At 40.0% G+C, this 24,681-nt stretch overlaps 1 protein-coding gene across 6 annotated transcripts in view; it reads right to left on the minus strand.

Moving 5' to 3' along the window:
• ARID1B (AT-rich interaction domain 1B) overlaps positions 1 to 24,681 on the minus strand; it is a gene marked incomplete at its 5' end in the record, with an annotated part of 439,771 nt that overhangs the window by 288,621 nt on the left and 126,469 nt on the right. For all 6 annotated transcript variants that reach the window (XM_080805572.1, XM_080805571.1, XM_080805568.1 and 3 more), the window contains one exon: positions 24,063 to 24,212. In XM_080805572.1, the coding sequence (XP_080661698.1) occupies positions 24,063 to 24,212 (150 nt within the window). The remainder of the gene's footprint in view (positions 1 to 24,062; positions 24,213 to 24,681) is intronic.

The following is a 24,681-nucleotide window of genomic DNA, read 5'->3' on the forward strand; positions in this document are numbered from 1 at the left end:
AAACACAGATCATTTAATCTTTCAGTTTCTTTTTTTTTTTTTTTTAAAGATTTTATTTATTTATTTGACAGATAGAGATCGCAAGTAGGCAGAGAGGCAGGCAGAGAGAGAGGAGGAAGCAGGCTCCCCGCTGAGCAGAGAGCCCGATGTGGGGCTCGATCCCAGGACCCTGGGATCATGACCTGAGCCGGAGGCAGAGGCTTTAACCCACTGAGCCACCCAGGTGCCCCAATCTTTCAGTTTCTTACACCCCCCACCACGCACCATTCTATATTTAACATGTATGCTGTACTACTTAACCCTAACACTTAGCTTTTTTTTAATCCCTCCATAATCTTAACCAAATTAACCTTGCCAGTGTCATTTTCCCTAGCTGCCCCAATGGCTGACTCAGTGATCCTTTCTCAATCTCTCATTCCTTGATCAAGCTGTCCTGATCTCAGCTCCAGCCATCCTCCATGCTTAAATCTGACGCTCTTACCCTTATCTTGGTCTGGGCTCTAAAAGGCCCTGTTTCCTCTCTCACTGACTCCTCAAGAAGCCTTTTCCAGCCACAGATCTCTCAAAACTTCATGAAACTTTGAGTCAAAGAAATCCAAGATCAAATTCCAACTTCTAGACTATTCAGTAGCTGTGCGACCCTGAACAAACTTTTCAGTTCAGTTTCCTACTCTAGAAACCATACTGGATTGAGTTAACCTGGGAAGGCTAAGGGTACCATGAACGTGCCCTTGCCTCCCAGGGCTCGTGTCTATTAGGTGCGCAGTGCTCAGGGACTAGGAGCAGAACGGGGGTTTTACATCTGTCACAATTACTATCTGTTTAGAACACTGGTAAATCACTTTAATTCTTCTAAGTCCATATCAATATGTTCCCCTGTATCTTCCTTTAAACCCTTGCTCCAAAAATCTTATAGTAGATTAAAATATCACACAACAAAGGCTCAAATGGTTTTTTATTGCTACTGATTCCAAAGGAGCTTCTCAACTTATGCTACAACCAAACTCTCCAGAATACACCATTTATACTGATTGAGAACAGATTTGGCTAGATTCAGAATACTGCTAATTTTCTACCAATTCACAGACATAATTATTTCCAAAATTTAAAAATTTACAAAACCATTCTAGAAAAAGGACAGGCTTAGCCAAACTACTTTATGTTTCCTTACTGACGCATCCCAGTAATACTGACAGCAGATTCAACGCTACACCTGGAGCCCGCCATTAACGAGAACGTCTCCACCTCACGAGACATACCAGCACCCACGAGGCTGCAGCAGCCCCCAGGCCCTGCAGTAAAGCTGAACTCTGAACGGGATGGAGAAGAGAGAAAAGACCTCCACCAAGAGGGGCTGTCTCCCCAACTCTAATCAAGTTCGAATCCTGGAGGCCACGCCTCTGACATTCAAGACTTGAGAAAAGCTTCTTGTTTTCTCTCGGTTTTTCCAAGAACCTCTTGCTAAACTAAGAGTGGACCCAGAGTGAAAAGGGAAACGTGTCTGAAATTACATTTCCTAAAATACCAAAAAGAAATATGAAGATACTCAAGAACTAAGAACTAAAATAAGTAATACTTTCAATAGATTAATTTTAATAAAATCGCAAAGCCATTTAAATGAGCCAAAATAAATGTCCAGTAACGCTTTTTATAACATACACACACACACACACACACACACAAAGAACCCCAGCTCTATAACTTATTACCTAAAGAATGACTTTTCCCATCCATGAAACCAAAATATGAGGACTCATCCTCCCGGAGCTATATTAATGATAGAGGTTAAGCAACCAGCACTGTGCCTGGCACACTGAACGTTCAGTAAATGTTAGTGATTGTTATCTATATTCTTTAATATTTAAAATGAGAGTCAAAATTTTCATTGAACCACTGGGGCTTTTCCTGTGGCAATCGTGCTGATGGTGGTGATGGCAACAGCGGCTAATAATTACGCAACATTTTCTACTGCCACCCACTCAGTGCTTCCCGTATGGAAAGAGAAGCCTTTTTGTCTGACCTGAACCCCATGAAACAGGTAGTATTTTACAGAGGAAGAAACTGAACCATAGTTTCTTGCGTAACTTGCCCGGGGTCACTCAGCTGGCAAGTGGCATAGTTGGAATGGGAACCAAATACATTCGTTCTCCAGAATGCTCCCACTGAACAACCGTCTGGCTCTGCTCCCCACTGGACAAGGGCTGTTTTCTGGCCTCTACCCCACATATGATAAATCTCAACCCAAGGCTAGGGTTCATAAATCTAAATTTTTAGTGAACTTCCCAAAGCTGCCTATAAAGTAAGAATTGCCGACTAACAACAATGTAGCATTTTCATTAAAGTTTGATAATTACGGAATCGCGGCAAAGTGGGGTTAGGGGATTGTGCCATTACCTAGTACTGTAGTGTAAAATTTCTCTGTGGCATTCCCGAGAGCTAGTTTAGCATCCCTTCACGGTTGTGAAAGAGGTAGCCCTGTCCTGCAGATGTCAGGAATGGTCCCGTTTGTCTTACTGTGGCTGCAGTAGCGACTCAAAAAGGTCACCATCCACTCTGAAAAGAAGCGCGGTCGCTGGCATCTCATGTTCTTTGATGGGCTGACCTACTGCCCAAACCCAAACCCAAACCCAAACCCTTCCTCCTCAGACAGAGAGCTGACCACCCTGGGCACACAAGCCACATACCTGGACACCTGAAGACTGTCACTCACATTTAGGGCCTGAATTCTCAGCCTGGAGGGAAAGAGGTTTGAGCACTCCCCGGAAATTCAGGTAAATTTTGCCTTTATTTTTCTGGGAAGAGGATCTCCAGCTTTCACCAGATTCTTAAGGACCCCCTGCCCAAAAAACTAAAGGATAAAACCGAACAGGATAATAGTATCAAAAATGGGACTCACCAAAATTGAGAACATAATTTCAGAGAGATACAAAACCAGATTAGCTACAATCTTTATCTAAATAACTGAAATAAAAATATAATTACTAAAAATTATATTTTTATTATAAATAAATAAAATATAATTACTAAAAATTTCCAGATAAAATGTATTTTATATTTATATATATGGAATATAAATATATTCATATATTCCAAATAAAAATATAATTACTAAAAATTACATTTTTATTATAAATAAAAAATATATAATCACTAAAAAATTTCCAAATACAGTTAGGGCCCAAATTGTATATGCAATAGAAGTTCAGGTTGCCTGCATAACTCTCGTCTAAAAAGTTATCTGAACAGGACACCGTGCATTACTACATACACGCTTTAATTAAAGGAATAGCACGAGGGACACATGACACATTTGTGTCATGTTCTTCAGCATGAGAAAAACCTGCTGAAACAGAATTTATGAAACCCATATGCTGTATAAACAGGTAGAGAGCTTGTTTTTGCCAAAGAGAGAAATAAGGTGCCAGAAAGATCCTGCCTCAAGCCTGTCTTGCCAACTCATCCCTAAAGCTGTACAGGGGATCACTTTTAAAAAGTTGACTTGTCCATGAAATGCCTTTGGAGTAAAAGCTAAAACTACCAAAGGAAAAAAAAAAGGAAGCTAGAAAAAAAAAGGTAACCAAAAAAAATAACAAAAGAAACTAAAAGCCAGCTAGAGAGGGCTCTGTAGCGGTTGTTTTGAATTATATCAATAAGACTTTCAAAATTAAATAAGCAAAAGGGATTCTGTTGATTTTTTTTTTTTTTTTTACCATGAGCATATGTGACTTTTAGAGCCTTTAAAAAGAAGTTAAAATGGAGCATTTGGTCTATGAAATTAATTCTGTCTTTCCCTATTCCAGTTGTGATTTTCAGGGTATAAACTATGAGGGGAAAAATTACCTAAGTCACCACCCACTTACTGTCACCTTTACTGATCTTCAGTGAAAGTAAACAGGCTATAGACACTCCTCTCTAAGAAATAACAGAATCATCTGAAACTTTCAGAGGTTCCCTTATAGTTTTTAATGTTATCTATATTAAAGTGTTATGAGTATAGGAAAATTTTTACCTTTAAAAAGTCAATTAAATTTCTATTTGTGGAAAAAAGAAGAAGAAGAAAGACGACTCCAGAAATTTAGGATTACCATCAATGACCTCGAAATTAAAGTAAAATTTATTAAAGCAAATTTTTTTTAAGATTTTATTTATTTATTTGACAGAGATCACAAGTAGGCAGAGAGGTAGGCGGAGAGAGAGGGGGAAGCAGGCTCCCTGCTGAGCAGAGAGCCTGATGTGCGGCTAGATCCCAGGAACCCGAGACCATGACCTGAGCCAAAGGCAGAGGCTTAACCCACTGAGCCACCCAGGCGCCCCATTAAAGCAAAATTTTATTTCTGTAGCCTTTTTACATTAAAATAAACTCCTCAAATTTCCAAGGACATTCTGAGAATAATCCTCCCACTGCTTTTCTGTAGGGGAAGCTAAGGCTGAAAACCACTGTTCTGAAGCGCAGATGATATTCCAAACACTTGCCAAGTGGTAAACTAGTGGGGGGTTCAGGTTCCTAGAGTATCCTGCTGTGCAGGATATTAACCACTGAGTTGGAGAATCCTGGGGTCTCAGGAGAGAGGGGGGGTACCCTCTGAGTGTGCCAGGCCAGGGACTACTCCCAAACCACTCTGAACTACTGAGTTTACACAGTGGTTCTCCCAGGATGATCCTGGGTCACCAGTAACGGCAGCATCACGTGGAAACTTGTCAGAAGTGAAAATGATCAGGCCATACTCCAAACTGAAGAAGCAGAAACTCTGGGAATAGCGTTCAACACAATCTGTGTTTTAACAAGCCTTCAGGGTGATTCCAACGCAAATTGAAGTTTGTAAAATGCTGGGCTAACAAATGGAAAACCTCACACCAATGGGCTTAAGCAAGAATATCAGCCTACCTCTGGAGCAAAATGCATCCCTAATATATATAAACAGTAATAAAGGAGACAGTAAAGCCTAGATTAAAGTAGAACTGGGATCAAACCGAAGCCCCACCACATTCAGGGAAAAGTTGCTGTATGACCGCTCAGGGTTATTAATAATAAATGAAATAATATCCGTGGGCCACGCTAAAGTAAAAGACTAGAAAGCACTGGTTAGTATTTCTGTGCTCCAGAGGCCCAGAAACATTAGAATGCATCAGAATTGCCTATAAAGTTCAATGTAGATTCCCAGGTTCCCCCAAAGAGAACCATTTTTAAAAGATTCTTTTTAAAAAGATTTTATTTATTTATTTGACAGAGACACAGGGAGAGATGGAACACAAGCAGGAGGAGTGGGAGAGAGAGAAGCTGGCTTCCCACTGCCAAGCAGGGAGCCCGATGTGGGGCTCGATCCCAGGACCCTGGGATCACAACCTGAGCCAAAGGCAGGTGCCCAATGACAGAGCCACCCTGGCGCCCCTTAAAGAGAATTAATTTAGTTGCCCCAATACCCCAGGTGATTTTGATGCAGACAATCCCCCCTGATTTTCAGTGTAGAAAACCATGGCTGTACAGAGATGGTTCCTGCCCACACTAGCAAATTCTAAAAGTAACCCTATTATTTCAGACATCTGCAGATAATCAACTTCTGGAACACAATGTATAGAGAGCCTATTACTCTTAAGAATTTTTTTAAATCAAAGAAATTGATGAAGGAAGAACTTTCATGTCATATATAAGTTATGTTTTACCTCCTTTTCCATACTTCAACAAGTTGAATGAGTACTGAAAGACAAAAAGGCAGCTCAGAGGAAAAAAAAAAAAAAAAAACCAGGAAAAAGAAATTCCACAGTGTCCCTTGTGTCAGAATGTAAATTCAAGGAAAGTTGACTGTATGAAAAATATAATAAGCAGGGCGCCTGGGTGGCTCAGTTGGTTAAGCTTCTGCCTTCAGGTCCGGGGATCAAGTCCCGCATCGAGCTCCCTGCTCATTAAGGGGTCTGCTTCTCCCTCTCCCTCTGCCCTTTCCTCCAACTCATGTTCTCTCTTGCTCACTCTGCTTTCTCTCCAAAAAAATAAATAAATAAATAAATAAATAATCTTAAAGGGGGTGTGTGTGTAACACCTGGATGGCTCAGTGTGTTAAGCATCTGCCTTCAGCTCAGGTCATGATCTCAGGATCCTGAGATCAAGTCCCGTGTTGGGCTCCCTGCTCAGTGGGGAGCCTAGTTCTCCCTCTAATGCTCACCCTGCCTGTGTGCGCTCTCTCTCTCTCTGACAAATAAACAATCTAAAAAATAAATAAAATACATACATACATATACACATGTAATGAGCCTCAACGATACTTGTAATCGCACAGCCTTTGCTATCCTCAGCTTCACCTCTCACTACCAATGGCTTCCTCCTCTACTGGCTGAGACTGTGTCACCAGGGCAAGGAATAAGGGAACAAGTCCCAAGCACACCCACATGCCAGCCCATCTGCCTGAGTCGCACAGGTCCGTGTCGGTCAGAGAAAATGACAGAGCTGGAAGAGCGAAGGAAGAAGAAAGGAGGGGAGGAAACGAGCGGTGAGGGCTTACCTGCTCTCGCAGCGGTGTCAGAAGCACAGAAAGGCGGGGGCAGCGTCCCTGCATTTTAGACTTAATCCCGATCTACACGCATTAGAAGGTTCTCTTCAGCTTTTAATACACTGTATCTTTTTAAAAAGATTTATTTATTTGAGATAGAGGAGAGTGAAGGAGTAGAGGAAGGGGCAGAGGGAATGAATTCTCAAGCAGACTCCCCATTCAGTGTGGAGCCTGAGGCAGGGCTCAGTCTCATGACCCTGAGATCATGACCTGAGTCAAAGGCTTAACAGACTGAGCCATCCTTGTGCTCTTACTACAATGTATCTTAAACAATGTAAGATTTTCCTCTTCTATCAGCAGGGCAGACAGTCATAGCCGTCTGATTTGATCTTCCACACATTTCTAAACATTCCAGATTCTCTGATAAGCAGATGGCCAGACAGTATCTGAACAAGCCTGAAGCCAGGACCAGGATACCTGCACATACTCCAGACCCAAATGGCTTCTGGGTTTTTCTTCCCAGAAGGAACTTTCCATCACGTTTCTAAAGTAAATTCAGTATTAAAAATATTGTTATTACTATATAATTTCTTACATCCCAGTTTTATTTTCCTTTGGTTCTGGTACTTGAAAGAAACATTTTTTAAAATATTTTAAACATGAAAATGAACAGCATTATCAAATTATAGTCCAATGCAGTTAGAGTCCCACTTATAATCAGAAAACATAAAGAGAATAACCATTCAAAGTTATACATCAAAGAGTGCCAAATTCTTGATTACTGGAAGAGAGCTATGTAAAATCTGATGATTTTTCCCTGGCTTTTCTCATTTTTATAAAATAACAGCAAAGGTCTAGTCAGAAATAGTTGGGGGGCGCCTGGGTGGCTCAGTGGGTTAGGGCCTCTGCCTTTGGCTCGGGTCATGATCTCAGGGTCCTGGGATCGGGCCCCGCGTCGGGCTCTCTGCTCAGTGGGGAGCCTGCTTCCCTCCCTCTCTCTGCCTGCCTCTCTGCCTACTTGTGGTCTCTCTCTTTCTGTCAAATAAATAAATAAAATCTTAAAAAAAAAAAAAAAAGAAATAGTTGGAACAGACTACAGGATCAACCTGACTTCTACAGCATTAAAACCAGCAACAGGGGTGCCTGGGTGGCTCAGTTGGTTAAGCATCTGCCTCCAGTTCAGGTCATGAGGCTGCTGGCTCCTGGGTCTGTCACTTCATCTGCGAACTCCCAGGAGTGGCTATAACCTGAGTTCTAAAAGCAGGTAAATGGTGACCCAACTCAATAATCAGAAATCAGTCTCGGAGTGGGCCTTGCTCAGACCTGCAAGTAACTTATAAGTATTCTTCTTGGATGCTCACAAGCTCTTTAAACTTAAAAGAAATTCCCCCTAGCAATGGCTCAAAGACTAAGACAATTGCAAATAGGTAAGCAAGAAGAAAGGAGGATATTCAAAATTCAAACATAACCCAAGGCTGCACTAGTAATCTCCTTTAAAACAAAGAATAATTTTTATCAACCTACATTCCAACAGTGTTTCTATCAAGTTAATTAATAGATTCCTATATTAATATCTAAATGCTAAGCAATCAATGGCAACGAACTCTAAATGTCCTTCTCTTTGCGTTTATAACAAAATCTTACAAAACAAATGATATGAGCATTTCAGTGATTTAATACAGACTATGATGAATTTTCCCCAATAGCTGTAGAATAAGCAGCAGCTTATAAATTAACATTGTGTCACAGAAGTAATAAGAAACACAGATTAAATAATTAAATAACAATAATACTAAGGAAATATTTATGCCACGGTGGATCACCACCAATATTCCTAATGAAACTTCGGAACTCCTTTAAGTGACTTATTTCAGCAGCAAGTTATTAATCCTAAAATATTTACACTCATACTTGAATGCTATCTCCTTCTTTTCAAAATGATTCCCGTTTGCCAAATACTTTTAAGTTTACCGTATCTCCTTTTGAAAACTGCTCACCATGAAGAAGTCTAAATAAAGTAACATTTTGTTTATTATTTTTAAAAGATTTTTTAAAAATTTATTCATTTGAGAGAGAGAGAGAGAGAGAAAGAGAATGCGCATTAGAAGGGGGGAGGGTGGAGGAAGAGGGAGAAGCAGGCTCCCCGCTGAGTAGGGAGCCCTGATCCAGGGCTTAACTCCAGGACCCTGAGATCATGACCCAAGCCAAAGGCAGACGCTTAACCGACTGAGCCACCCAGGCACCTCTAAAGTGCATTTTAGAAAATATAATTCAAATAATTGTGTCTACCTATCCACATCAAAGTAGACTTAAACTTCCACTTGTTTCAACTATTAAGTAATCTACTGTTAAAAGTTAACTGCTCAGTACTATTTTCTGTTTGAAGAAATTATTGAATAACCTTTTATTTCATTTTTAATCACTAAGGAAAAGCAATATAAGGTACCAGTCATATTCCTTCTAAATGACCTTGACTACTTTTTTAAAAAAATATTTTATTTATTGATTTGAAAGAGAGATAGTGAGCGGGGGACAGAGGGAGAAGCAGGCTCCCCAGAGCAGGGAGCTCTATCCCATGGGGCTCCATCCCAGGGCCCTGGGATCATGACCTGAGCCAAAGGCAGACACTTACCCAACTGAGCCACCCAGGGGCCCCTGACCTTGACTACTTTAACCCAACTTCAAGTCTTACTCAGTTCTATTCATGGTTGGACACTACCTCTATTCTCACTAATAGAGAATTAGTCCTGCCCTCAGAATCATTTCTCTCACAAGCAACTCTTACTCATCCTTCAAAACTTCTGAGACACTTTCACCAACATCCAGTTCACAGCTTGAAAACACACCTCTCTCACGGGACTGTCATTATCTGGCCACAGCGATCCTTCTGCTTGACCAGAAGCCCCTTCAGGTTAGACACATATTTGATTAATCACTGAATTCCTAACATATAAAACATTTTCAGTCACAAAGGCATTCAGTAAATGGTTTATGTTTTCGTTTTCTAACCATTCTATCTTCTTCAATTTTCCCAATAAACCAAAGGTTAAAAAAAAATTTAAAAAGATAAAGTTGGGGGCACCTGGGTCACTCAGTTAAGCATCTGCCTCCGGGTCAGAGCATGATCTCAGGGTCCTGGGACTGAGCCCCACGGTGAGCTCTCTGCTCAGCAGGGAGTCTGCGTCTCCCTCTCAATCTCCCTCTGTGAGCTCTCTCTCTCTCAAAGTCTTTAAAAAATAATCAGTAAAAAGATGAAGTTGTACTTTGAGAAGTATGCATTCATAATACCCAACAGTTAGTTATTCTCTCAAGAATCAGAGAAGTCTCTCACCTAAGAAGAAAAGCTATACCTAAACAGCGAAGCTTAAAATTCTCCCATTGCTTTACACTTGGGTTTTTAAAAGATTCATCCTGATATATTCTCTTTAAATAAATTGGAACTTATCTGAATGGAGTTACCTCCTACAAAGCTTCTCTAAAGAAAGAAAGATTTTTCTGGCTATGCAAACAACAGTCTAGTTTAAAGCCATGAAAACAGAGAGAAGATTCTGGCTGCCAACTGTCACAGTCCTGGAGGTAGAGCTGAATCAGCAGAAGACCACTGTCAGAGAAAAGGGTATCGACAGTCAGGCTGGTTTCCACGCCACGTGACTCCTTGCAGGCTACCGGATTCTCGGCGCCCTCCCTTTGACACCTAACAGGTGCGTTTGTTAGGAAGCTGTGGCTGAGGGGTCCAGGAGAAATCTGTGCCACAAGAGACAACAGGACCTCTTTCTTCTCCAGCATCTCACATGATTGGATTTGAGTAGAACAGGAAATAGAAATAAAAGGAAAAGATTGTAAGTGTAGGGGAAGGAGCAGCAGAAAGAGAGGTAGCGAGAGTTTGCGAAGAGACAACAGTGAACCAGGAAACAAACCTCACAGAACACTTCATGACCCAAAACTGAGGACATGGAAGGCAAGTGGAAACTTTGAAACAAAACAAAAAACCAAAAAGTGAAAACTTCTGGCATTAAAGGGCATCTTCCCTACTACACAAAAATCAAATTTTAGGTAAAACAGTTTGAGGAAGCAAGCAAAGGTGCAAAAACATTTTAATATGGTAGCAACTTCTTCAAATAGCTGTTCTCTTTTTTTAAAGCCTTAAAAATCAATACTCTTTTTAGAAAGGAGATGTCAGAGGGTTGAGTAAGTACAACGTTGGCCAACTGGACGGTGGATTTCACTGTTGCATTGGTCATCCTCCCTCGGCCTACGCTAGGAAGAATCAATCAGGCCTATTCTTACTTCGGAGTTCTATTTCTGACCTCCTAAAATGAGCAGAGGAAAGAAACAAGTGGTAATAAAAGCAAACAATAAGAATCTGTGAAATTTCGGGGTCTCTGAGTCAAAGGTCAATCAAAAAATTAAGAATGTCCAACTGTGTACTTCTTGCCGATGAAATCAAATTTCTATTACCTATTCAATTTATGACCACAGTAACACATCAGGCAGGTTCTAGATCTAGTTCAAAATTCTATGAGGTCTCCTTAGCATTGCTGGGGCTCAAAAAAACAACTATGTAGAATTCTTACTAAAAATAAAGTTAAGTGGGGTGCCTGGGTGGCTCAGTGGGTTAAAGCCTTCAGCTCAGGTCACAATCCCAGGGTCCTGGGATCGAGCCCCACATCGGGCTCTCTGCTCAGCGGGAAGCCTGCTTCCCTCTCTCTCTTTGCCTGCCTCTCTGCCTACTTGTGATCTCTGTCAAATAAATAAATAAAATATTTAAAAAAATAATTTAAAAAAAAGTTAAATACCATTGGAAAAATAAATATGAAAATGAATATAAATAAGAGAGCTGGTTGGAGGTATCATTTCTTAATACCTTCTGAAAAGGAATTTGGTAAAACACCAAGTCTTTAAAATGTGCTTGTTTTTTTACTCAGAAATTCCATTTGGGGAGTTTATAGGTGAAAACTTCTGCATACAACATACACGCACCTGTGAAGCACAAAGAAGCCATCTTTAAAAATGCTCAGGACAACGCTGTCTGCAATACCAAAAGCATTTTCAAAAAAAAAAAAAAAATACCAAAAGCATTTTCAAAGTCTAAATACTTGGCAGTAAACATTTATTTTCTTCAATGCTGTAAAGTCTCCTTACTAAGTACTAGTAAATAAAAAATATTTTTGAATGATTAAGTCAACGTGTATATCGTATGTTTCTACTTTGTGCTAGGTAATGGGGACACAGCAATGACAAAACAGTCCTTCCTCTCATAATGCTTGTATTCTAATGGGGGAGCCACAGAGACGAGCGGAGCAAGAATGCAACATGTTACCTAGTGTTCGGGGCCACAGAGAAAAGGAAAGCGTGGTCAAGTAAAAGGAGCGCAGGGAGAAAGGGGGGATGCGATGTTTTACACAGAGCGGTGAGGGAAGGCAGCTCGCCTAATGAGGTGTCATTGCAGTAAAGACCTCGAGGAAGTTAAGTCTTCCCTGCAAGACTTCCAAGGAAAAGCCCTATAGCTATCTGGGAGCAGAGCCTTCAAGGCAGAGCAAACAGTAATTAAAACTGCCTTGAAATGAGCTCCCCCAAGACAACCGGTATGAAAGAAGGCAGGAGGGGACACAACCAGGTGGGGCACCAGCCACCATAAGTCATCTATATGGTATTGTATCCTGCAGTGAACAAGGGTGCTGAAAGGCGGGGACCAGTTAGGAGCTCCTGGAACACTTCAAATGAGACATTGCGATGGCTTGGCCCAAAGTGGCAGCGATAAAACCAGTGCGATCTACTTAGATTCTGAAACCATAAAATGGGTTTGAAAGGAAAAGATTCAAGGAAGACTTTGAAGTCTCTGACCAAAGTGTTACAGAGGATTTGCGACAGAGGGAAAACACGGAAGAGCACATTCGTGGAAGAAGAAGTGAGAGCCCTGAGTTTTGCTTTGGACATGAGGGGTTCCAGAAGCCTGTTAAGACATTCATTGGGAGATGCCAAGTAGAAGCTGGGCGTACAGCTACAGAATGGAGGACAGAGGTCCAGGTTGCAGAAATACGTTTCAAAGTTATAGCTTCTAGATGATATTCAAAGCCGTAAGGTTGAATGAGATCGCGCAGGTAAAGTGCGTAAGGACTAGAGAAGAGGCTCCAATACTGAGACCAACCTTTGAAGGTCAGGGAGACAAAGTAAAACCAGCAGAGGAGAGCACAGAGTGACCAGCAAGGTAAAAAGAGAGGCAGGAGAGAGTGGTGTCCCAGAAAACAAGGAAGGGCCTCCAAGAAGGAAGATACCATCACCTGCATCGAATGCTCCCAACAGGTGAAATATGGAAGCATGACAGTTGCCGACGGGACCAGTAACAGGCAGGACACGGGCAGCTTTGAAAAGAGCTGTTTCAGCAGAGTGGTCAAAATGAAAGCCTGTCTGGAGCCAGCTAAAGGGGCTGGTAAATGACCACAGTGAATGAAGAGAGCAATAGGCTGCTGTTGGTTTGGATCAAGAAAGGTGGGTTTTGGGGCACCTGGGTGGTTCAGTCCATTAAGCATCTGCCTTCAGCTCAGGTCCTGATAGGACTGAGCCCCCGCATCAGGCTCCCTGCTCAGCGGGGAGTCTGATTCTCCCTCTCCCTCTTCTCCCCCACCCCTGCTCATCTGCTCATGCTCTCTCCCTTGCTCACCCTCTCTGCCAAATAAATAAATTAAATTAATAAATTAATTAAAGCTTTAAAAAAAGTGCGGCATTTTGTCACTCCCATCAGAACTCCACCATGCATGGCACAGCATCAGAGGATCGTGAAGTTCTAACCAGTATACCAGAAGGCACAGCATATGTGCAGACACACGTTGGTTGCTAAGTTAAGTTCTCCCAATTGCTCCCATGTCTTTGATGAACTAGGAGGAGACATGGACATGGGTCTCATCAGGGTTGCGGAAGTCGGTTTTTAAGATCCGGAGGGGATGGCACAATGTAGTAAGAGTCTACACAGATGAGTACTGAGAGTGATGGATGAGGAATTTTCACTGGGTTGGGAGGAAAGGGATGACAGGAGGGCTGTGAGAAATAGTGAAAATGAGAAAGGATCAGGGTGCCTGAGTGGCTCAGTGGGTTAAGCTGCTGCCTTCAGCTCAGTCATGATCCCATGTCCTGGGATCGAGCCCCGCACTGGGCTCCCTGCTCAGAGACGAGTCTGCTTCTCTCTCTCCCCCGTCCCCTCTGTTCATGCTCTCTCTCTCCCTCTCTCACAAATAAATAAATAAATATTTTTTTAAAAAATGAGAACGGATCAATTGACTCTACATCTCCCTAAGAACGGAGCCACCATTTCAGATTTTTTTGCTGAGCAAAGACACATTCAGAATATCTAATCTGCTATAATGCTGAAAAGGGTAATTTCTTTTCTTTTGTCATTGATGTAACATCCTTTATGGAGAATTTTAAAATATTATATACATTACATGTTAATTGTAGATAATTTAAAAGATACAGATAGAGTCCAAAAAAAAAAAAGCTGTAATGATTTAGATAACATTTTTACTGATTGCTACTATGTGTATATTATTTACACATTTATATTGTATATAAATGTGTATATTATTTACACATTTATGGTATCTCCACACCTTGGGGTAACTTACCTTTTCTGTTAAACAACTCTGTGAACATGTCATTAAAAATGTTCTATATTGGGCTTCTGGGTGGCTCGGTTGGTTGAGCTTCTGCCTTCAGCTCAGGTAATGGGCTCAAATAATGGTCTTGGAGTGCTGCGATCCAGCCCCACATCAGTCTCCCTGGTCAGCGGGGAGCCTACTTCTGCTTTGCCATCTCCCTCTCCCTCTGCCCCCCCCCCCCATTCTCTCTCTCACTCTCTCTCAAATTAAGAATTAAAATAGTTTAAAAAAATCTTCTGTATTTTCATTTTATATAATTGCAGTCATATGGTAATAAATCCCATGGATTCAAACCCTGCTCATGATTTCAAGTTGTTCATACAATGTACCTGTATCCCTCATTTGCACGGCGAGTTCACAGTTACTACACAAAATCACACAAAAAGTTAATTATTTGTCTGAGCCTAGAACTCCACTCCATTTTGCATGTAAAAACAAACCACTCTTAAATTAACAAATTACTCTTAAAACAAATTACTCTTAACAAATTACTCTTAAAACTCTTAAAAATATATTTTCCAGGAATAAAATCACTACATATATTGAGGAAAGATTATACTTTGTTTTGTTCAGGCTTTGATCAAGAGTTGCTCATCGTCTTAAAAGATAAGTCACCACTGACAACCCTACTTAAGACACTGGAGTTGCTAAAACAGCACTCATTTTGTAGTTCCAAGCTCAGTGATCCTACACGCACACACAAGTGCCAATTTCACAAGTCTTCCATATAATCATGCCTTGGCATTTAATTAATATGATAGTTTATCCATACACACTTAGTGCATTATTCTGACTTGTTTGAAATTTTGTGTAGGTAACATGTTATCTATGAATTTGGTGTAGATCACATAATAAATATGAATTTTATTTCCAAAGAATAAAGGAGGCATTAGAAAAGTTTCATTATAAAATGAAAATGTATGGTCTGTATGTTATAAGCTATTCTATTACATGCTTATTATCATTTTAAACTGTGTAAAGGATATCAAATAAAGAGCTAGAAAATAGAAGAGGACCAATTCTAGCCATGTGGCAGATTAGATACTTGAAATGTATTTAAATTGACTTAAATATCTAAAACACTGGATAAAACGACTTAAGTGGATCACAGACTTGGCATGAATGCGAGTGAAACCAAGAACACACAGAAAGTAAACCAAGAACACAGAAAGTCAGGGCAGTACAATAGAAGCTGACTGGCTCTAGATGTTAACTTTCCTCTGGATGACTATACAGGGAAAAGGAAAGGTCCAGGGCCTGCCGAAAGGGAGTAAATATGAGATCATACATCTCAAATAAATTAGAGACTAAGAAGGGCTATACCCATCATCTGAGAACATGGAAACACGCTAAAGAGAACAGAGAAACACCTGCCTTGAACTTGATACTCAGAGGTAGGAAGAATTTAAAAATGGCCCCACTGAGAATTAGCAACCACAGGCTAACCTTCATCAGGGTTTCTGGTCAAAATTAACACTTAACGGTGTGGTCTGCAAAAACCTCAAGAAGATAATTCTATTTAAAGTGGTCCCAGAAGCCATCACCACCTGAAGCCACTGATCAATCTTGACATCACTACTGTGGAACCACAGCACACGATGTTTCGCCAGATGTAACCGGCTCACGGCATCACCTATGAAGTGCTCACACCACGTCAGGCAGTAACGACGCGTAACAAACTGCCCAAAACCGTAGTGGCCTAAAGCCGCAAGCAGGTGTTACGCTCCCCGATTCTGTTACTGAGCAATCTGGACGGAGTACAAAGGAGGAGGCTTGTCTTCATCACAATGTCTCTCCACACTCAGCTGGAAGACAGCTGACGGGCACAGACAGGCAGGCTTAGAGGCTTCCTCACCTCACAGGAGCATCACAGACCCCGAGACTGAACAGAACAATGCCCTTCGTGTTGGGAACGTGATTTACAACCACCACAAACAAAACTGTTTATCTTACAGGACTAGAAGGGCTAAATGAACAAATTAAGCCACATCAAGAGAAAAGAACCATACGAAACCATTTCACAGGAGAGTTGACTCAGTTTTTCAACGTTCCAAAGGCTCTAATGCAGATGGGGGAAGAAGGAACCATTCCAAATCAATGTACTAGATTTCTTTGAATTCTGCTTGAAAAAAAATACTATCAAGGCATTCTGAGGACAGCTGGGGATATCTGGATATGCCTAGCCTAGTAAACGCAAGGAATTATGGTAGCATGGGAGTACTCACTATATTATTCTGCTTAGAAGCACAGTAAGAATTTTTTTATAATAAAAATACAAAATAAAACACAAAATGTGGTTCCAGATGACTCATGTCCAAAGGCAACTGCAAAAACATACATCAATCTTTCTGAGGGAACAGAATATAAACCCAGACCTCAATAAAACTGTCTTCTAAAAAAAACAAAAACAAAAACAAAACAAAAAAAAAAAGAAGGGGAAAAGAAAATTCTTAGAACTAAAAGAAAACAGAAATAATGCATATCAAAATTTGAGAGATTCAGCCAAAGCAGTACTTAAGAGGAAATTGTTTAGTCTTCCATTTTGCTCCATCAGACAAACATGTTTCAAATAAGCTAAGCATTCACTTGACGGAATAAAAGAACAGCAAAATAAACATTAGTAAAACAGAAAGCATTGGGGCGCCTGGGTGGCTCAGCAGTGGGTTGAAACCTCTGCCTTCGGCTCAGGTCATGGGCTCTCTGCTCAGCGGGGAGCCTGCTTCCCCCCTCTCTCTGCTTGCCTCTGCCTACTTGTGATCTCTGTCAAATAAATAAATAAAGGGGCACCTGGGTGGCTCAGGGGGTTAAGCCTCTGCCTTCAGCTCAGGTCATGATCTCAGGGTCCTGGGATCGAGCCCCACATCGGGCTCTCTGCTCACAGGGAGCCTGCTTCCTCCCCTCTCTCTGCCTGCCTCTCTGCCTACTTGTGATCTCTGTCTGTCAAATAAATAAGTAAAATCTTTAAAAAAAAATAAAATAAATAAATAAATAAATAAATAAAATCTAAAAAAAAATAAAAAAAAACAGAAAGCAAGACATAAAGCAAGAACAGAGTTTAACTAAACTTTCAAAAAAGAACATGTAATAGGGCAATAACCAAAATGCTTTGGAAAGCTAAACCACTGACATGATTAATCAAGAATTTAAAAAGGGAAAAACATGAATTAAAATGCCAGGGCACCTGCGTGGCTCAGTTGGTTAAACGTGTCTGACTTTTGCTTTTGGTTCAGGTCATGATTTTAGGGATCTTGAGATCAAGCCCCACATTGGGATCTGTGCTCAGTGGGCAGTTGGCTTGAGGTTCTGTCTCTCCCTCTCTCTTTCTCTCTACCCCCCATGCTCTCGCTCTCAAATAAATAAACAAAATCTTAAAAATAAAATAAAATAAAATGTCTTAAACTCTGGATGGTACAGAAATTAACTGTAATATATATGAACAACTTTGTTAATACATTTTAAAAATTGAATGAAAGATAAATTCTTCATATGTAGAAATAGATACGTGTTGTGTGTAAATACTTATATACACAAGTATATTTATAATTTATATACATAACTTATATATACTTATATATATATATTAAAGGAAAAGATTGACTCAAGAAGAAATTGATAACTTGAAAACACCTATATTCACAAAGGAAATAAGATCAAAAGTCAAAAAAACCAGGAAAGGGACAAAAGCTAAAAATCAAGGGCTACACATGCCTTTATAGTTTTACAGACACTTCGGCCATTCAAAAAACAAGTGATTCCAAACTTTAACATAAACTTTACTAGTAGATCTTAAAAAGAGACTAGTCTCCAATTCATTTTGCAAAACTCCATAATACAGACACCAAAACCTTACAAGGATAATCACAAGTCAATCTCATTCATGAATACTGATTCAAGAAACCTAAAGAAATGTCAGCAAAACTGATTCAGTGATATATAAAAAGATACTCTATCACATGACTAGGTTTATTCCAGAAAGCATATTTAATACTTTAAACTAAAGACACACATAATATGCTCCCAACAACAGACTACAAGAGAAAAACAAAGGGGTAATATCAATAGTTATTTTTTTTAAAGATTTTATTTATTTATTTGTCAGAGAGAGAAAAAAAGAGCAGGAGCAGGGGGAGGGGTGGAGGCAGAGGGAGAAGTAGATTCCCTGCAGAGCAGGGAGACTGATACGGGGCTTGATCCCAGGACCCTTGGCATCATCACCTGAATATAAGGCAGATGCTTAACCAACTGGGCCACCCAGGAACCCCGAGTGGCTATGAGTTCTATGCCTGCAAGGAAACTCATTCTGCCAATGACCTTGGATGTGTATCTTTCCCCACTCAAACCTCTGATAAAGTGCAGCCCAGCTGGCATCTATTTTTTTTTCTTTTTTAATTTACTTGTTTGAGAAAGAGAGAGAGATATTGAGACAGAACACAAGCGGGGAGGAGAGGGAGAAACAGGCTCCCCACTGAGCAAGGAGCCCAATGCGGGACTCGAACCCAGGACCCTGGGATTATGACCTGAGCTGAAGGCAGATTCTTAACCAGCTGAGCCACCTAACCGTCCCCAATAGTTGCTTAAAAATAAATGAATAAATAAATAAATAAGATAAAATTTAGCATTCATTCATGATAAAATCCCTTAGCAAACTAGAAAAGGAGGGGAACTTCACTGCCCAGTAGTAGGCAGCCACTAAATAAATAAATAAATAAACAAACTTGTTTATATTAGTATACAAACATTATACTTAATGATGAAATGCTGAAAGTCTTCTTTTTAAGTCCCAGAGATACAACAACAGACAGCCCTGGGGCACTTGAGTGGCTCAGTCAGTTAAGTGGCTGCGTTTGGGTCAGGTCATATCTCAGGGGGAAACTGCTTCTCCCTTTCCCTCTGTGCTCACTCGCTCTCTCTCAAATAAATATATAAAATCTTTATAAAACACAAAGGACGAGATCACTTTTTGACAACAAAAATGACTGAACACCCATCGCTTCTAACTACCTTAAGTGGCTGTTGCTTCTTTATCCATGACGATCTGGCCCCACCTCAACTGTCCTATCTCATGGATAAAAGTTAACACATCTAATTACCAAATGTCCTAGCTTCTTGAGAGCAGCCTATCCAGGGCCTAATCCCTCTTAGAATCACCCAGCATGCACCCCAAGTCCCCCCCCCCACGCCCATCTTTCTATGAGGTTCCCGAGGCTCTCAGGAATGTATGCATTCTCTCTGGGCTGTAACAACCCAAACTAAATAAACCCAACTTGTTTTATCATAAGCGTGTTCTTCATCTGTGGTCAGTGGGCTTCAATAAGGCAAAAATTATTCAAATTAGATACTTATTTTTGTTTTACTGTTTCTCTTTTATAATTACCATCTGCCTCACAGAAAATGAAAAGGGTAAGTGTAAAAAAAAAAAAAAAAGACCCCATGATTATAACAACAAAAAAGAAAAAAAATCTTAGAAAAAGCATGCTAAGGAATGAAGAGTTTATTGTTACTGTTGGCTTTATAGACATCACTACTGATGTCCATAATAAACACAAGAGCCAGAAAACTCTGAAAAGGAAGAGTAGGGAAGATATACTAATCCTAAAAAACAATAAAGCAGTAGAGCGTCAAGGCATTAATAGGAGGATCAATGAAAAGAATAAAAACCCCAGAAGAATCCCCAAACGTTTTACCTAAGGGGATTCAGCAAATAATGAAAGAAGCATCTCCAATACATTGGGGAAAGGTAACTGTAATGGTTAATTTTGTGTGCCAACTTGGAAAGTGTTTTTGGATGAAATGAACATTGAAATCAGTGCCTGAGTAATGCGGGTAGGCCATCAGTTGAGGGAGTGAACAGGGCGAGAAGACCGCCTCTCCAACGAAGAGGGAATTCTCCAGCAGACAGACAGCCTTCAGATTCCATGTCCACCACCAGCTCTCCCAGCTCTCCAGCCTGCCACGCTGCACACCTGCGACTTGCCAGGCTTCATAATCGTATACGCCAATCCCTTAAAATAAATCTCTTTAGCCTAACCAAACACACACACACACACACACACACACACTACACACACAGAGTTTCTCTATAGACCCCTAACACAACAGCCTACCTAGCAAAGAAACAATTAAGCTGGATTGGGGCAAATGAAATGCAAAAATGAATCCATGAAAATACTACAAAATAACACGGGAGAGTTCCCTTGTAAATTTTGGAGTATGGAAGACTCATATACTCACTAAATAAAAATCCAGAGATCACAAAAGACTGATAATTCTTTAAATTTAAAACGCCCCTTTGGCATGACCAAATAAATAAATCATAATGTCAAAAGATAAATGACAAAACGGGGTTGGGTGGTTAGTAATTCATATCACAGAGACCCAGTCTCCATATATATATAGTTTTATTAAATCAATTTTTAAAAGAGCAACAACTGAATAGAAGAATGCAAGATAAAAAGATAAGAATTCACAATCAAAAAAAAAAAAAAAAGGAAAAACAAATGCTTTCAAGTATACAAGACATTCAACACAACTCAAAACAAGATAAATGCAAATTAAAATTACATTACCAGATTGGCAAAAATCCAGAAATTTAGTAAACCATCCTACCAGCACATGTGTAGGCAAACAGGTACCCTCACATATTGATGGTCTGAGTATAAATTGGTACAATCCCCCCAAAGGAACAATCTGGCAATATTTACCAAAACTAGAACTGCATCTACCCACAGACACACTAATGCCATTTTCAAGAATTTATCAAACACATATACTTGCACGTTTATGAAATGAAACATACACAAAAAGTTTATCACGGCAGCATTGTTTGACTCGCAAATAATTAAAAATAGTCTAAGTGACCATCAATAGAGAACTGGTTAAAAATCATCATGGTATGTCCATAAAATGAAAGGACGCTCTGAAAAAGAATGAAGGGCTGCTGTATCTCCTCTTCCGGCAAATCTACAGAAACTGTATCCTTCAGAGGGTGGGGGCGGAGAATGACAAAGAACAGAACAGTGTGTATGCCATAGTATGTCACCATTTGTGTAAAAACAGAGTAAAAATTAAATGTGGTATCTTCTTGCTTCTTTGTATAAAGATACTCCAGAAAACTGTACGATAAACTTGTAAAGCGGTTGTCTGGCAAAGGCTGAGAGGGGCGGCGAACCCGCGGGGATGACTGTACAGGGAGGTTTTTATTTGTATCCTTTCCCTTGTACTTTTCCATCTTTGAAACATATAAATGTATTGATTATTCAAAATATAACACTTTAACAGATGTTAAAGACCCAGAGTGAGGTATCTTAATGGCACCCTAAAATTACTTTTTGTATCAATCATATTAACAAAAGACACGAAGTATTATTTGCTGATTGATTCCCTAATATAAAAATCAATACACCATGTACTGTACGCTGTTTGGAAATAAAAGGAAAGGCTGCAGAAAGAACGTTCTGTCTTTTAGGAACTACTGGCTCACTACATTAAATATAGTTGAGCTTCTTTGGTTTTTCAATGTATGTGAATTCAGAATGACAAATTCTTATTAAAATTCAGTTCGATTTTGAAAATACTCTGTTGGTTATTTTTACTTTGTTCTGGGATAGAGTTTGAGGGGATTGCTGTTTTGGGAGGCACTAACCACATCTAAAATGCTAAATCTTATTTCCTAGACAAACTTTCCAAATCTATCTGAACATCTAACTCCCTAAAAACCAAAGTTGTTCCTATCAGACAAGACCCTCTGCTTCGGCTGCCTAACCGTCTGTGACTTAACCTCTTCGTCCCATAAGGAGCGTAATGAAACTTAAAAAACACTTAGACATTCTACAGGTAGGGAATATGAATACAAGAAAAACTTTCCAACATAGTCTGAAGAATTTTTGTCTTCCTCAGGATATACAGAAATGACAGTATTTATGTTGGAAAGTCATGGTTATACAGACTGTATTTCCTAACAATGATTCACTACATTCAAATCAATAAAATAATAGTACCAAAGCATAAAATAGACCTAAACGCAGCACATTAAGATAGTATTCATTAAAGTAAGATTTCACCTGTAGTATGCTTTAAATATTTAAATGTGAAGGATATTAAATAACTAATTGCCATGTGGTAGAAGTCATCAGTGAATGCTTCATAAAGGAAGTAAATTTGAGCTTGGTCTTAAAGGAAATGACAGGCACTCAGAATCCTTAATCAAACTGGTTTTTCAATCAGAGATTCATTTTAGCACTGAAGTAAAATGACTAATGTAATCTCTCTATTCAGTCCATCTTACATTTTGATGGCATGACAAAACATTCTATATCTACCCAGAAGTTCAGTAAGGTTTGGAAAGCCCTTGAAAAAGCCTGTAATTTTATATATCATAAACCCAGATATCAGTCTCACTTAAAAAAGAAAAGATACTGGAAGGTTATTTAATTTCCCCACATCTTAATAAAAGACTAGACCAAATAACTCTGAAATAATATACATTCCTACCTCCATATATCCCTTTATATAATACCAGAATTTTGAAAACATATACCAAAAAACCAAGATTCTACAGGATCTTCAATCTCAGCTGTTGTTGGGTTTGTTTTTTTGTTTTTTTTTTTTTTTCAGATTTTATTTATTTATTTGACAGAGAGAGAGAGAAAGATCACAAGTAGGCAGAGAGGCAGGCAGAGAGAGAGAGGGAAGCAGGCTCCCCACTGAGCAGGGAGCCCGATGAGGGACCTGATCCCAGGACCCTGGGATCATGATTTGAGCCAAAAGCAGACATTTAACCGACTGAGCCACCCAGGTGCCCCTCAGCTGTTGTTTTAAACATGTTTTCTTTAAAGTCATAAGACTCTCGGGGCATCTGAATTGCTCAGTCAGTTGAATGGCTGCCTTAAGCTTAGGTCATGATCCCAGGGTCTTGGGATCGAGTCCCACACCAGGCTCCCTGCTCAGCAGGGAGCTTGCTTCTCCCTCTCGCCCTTCTTCCCACTTTCATGCACTCTCTTACTTTATCAAATAAATAAATAAAATCTCAAAAAAACAGTCATAAACGCTCTTTAGAACTCTTAAATATAAGTCACATGGGAAAAGACTCCAATGAAACCAAGAAAATACCTAAGAAATCAGCTGAATTAAAATTAAGCTTCATATATTTATATATTTTGCTCAGCATCAACAATCTCTTTCAGATGTGGAAGACACACTTTAAAAACTGAATAACCAAGTCACTGTGTTCCCTCCCTTCACTACAGCACCCCACAACAGAGAAAGGAAAATATGAAATGGAAAGTTACATTCTGATGCTTATGACTAGAGGTGCTATGAAATGTTTATCTGGATTCAGAGTAAGAGTCCTGAGCTCACAACACCTTTTAGGATCGCTCAGTGACAACCTCTAAATCAAGATGAGACTGATCATTTTATCAAATGCATATGTACTATTTTTCTACAAATCATGTAAGTTGGACTATATGGCCCAGTTACATAAAAAGTATTTAATGAGGCTAATTTAAATTACAAACTGCTTAATATTCTTAAAGTACATGATGCCCTTTAGTTTTTTAATGTATCGTAATTGAAGTCATTATCTGTCTATAAGCTCCTTTAAGAGGAATAACACTGCCCAAGGCAACAGTGTTTGGACATAGTAGCACTTATCATTAAAACAAAAACCAAAAAAAAAAAAAAAGCTCAAGATAAAAACTACCATGTAGTTGCCAACGAATGAGCATGTTCCTCCCGCTCTTCTATTTCAAACATCCATCCATAAACAAACAGTTTAAATTAGGTTCAGTTTTACACTTTTCTCAAAACTATATTTTTTCCCACTGAGATCAGACCTTTTTAAGCAGGACAGGCAGAGGACTTGAGTCCAGCCTGGCAGACCTGGAGGGGGGCCCGGGGCCTGGGGGCCCGGGGCCGGTGGGACGCTCACCTGCTGCGGCGGGTACCTCTGCTGGGCCTGGGCCGGCAGGTACTGGGCCTGCGGGGGGAGGTGCGGAGGCGGCGGCTGCTGGTTGTAGAAAGGCTGCTGGCCCTGCTGGCAGTAGGCGCTCACCCCCTGCTGTCCGTACTGAGGGGGCATCTGTCAACAAGTCAAGCAAAACAGGCGACAGAGTCAAAATGGGCACATGCAATGAGAGCAAATATGGTTTTGACTCAGCAACACCAAGTGGGCTCTTGGCTAAGCCACTGAATTCAGTATTTTTCACCCTCTCTCCGTTACATGAATCGTCATACTGCCTTCTACTCACATGTTATCAGTGAAGTAAGGTAATTCGGACTGTTTTAAAAAATAGGATTTCGTCACATAATGAAATATGGATAGCCTCATAAAAATCCGGGGTGGGGGGGGGATCGCCTAATACTGACATGAAAAGACCACCTCTGCTGAGTGGGTGAATCACTATATTGTACACCTGAAGCTAATAAAATGCTGTATGTTAAGAAGAAGAAAAAAACCCACTGCTAAGAAAGTCAAAGAAGCATTATGTTAATCCATTCTCCTGCAATGCTCAAAATTAAAATGAACTCCAACCAGCCAAGCCCACTCA

Source organism: Martes martes, assembly GCF_963455335.1.
Source record: "Martes martes genome assembly, chromosome: 6".
Taxonomy (NCBI): Eukaryota; Metazoa; Chordata; class Mammalia; order Carnivora; family Mustelidae; genus Martes; species Martes martes.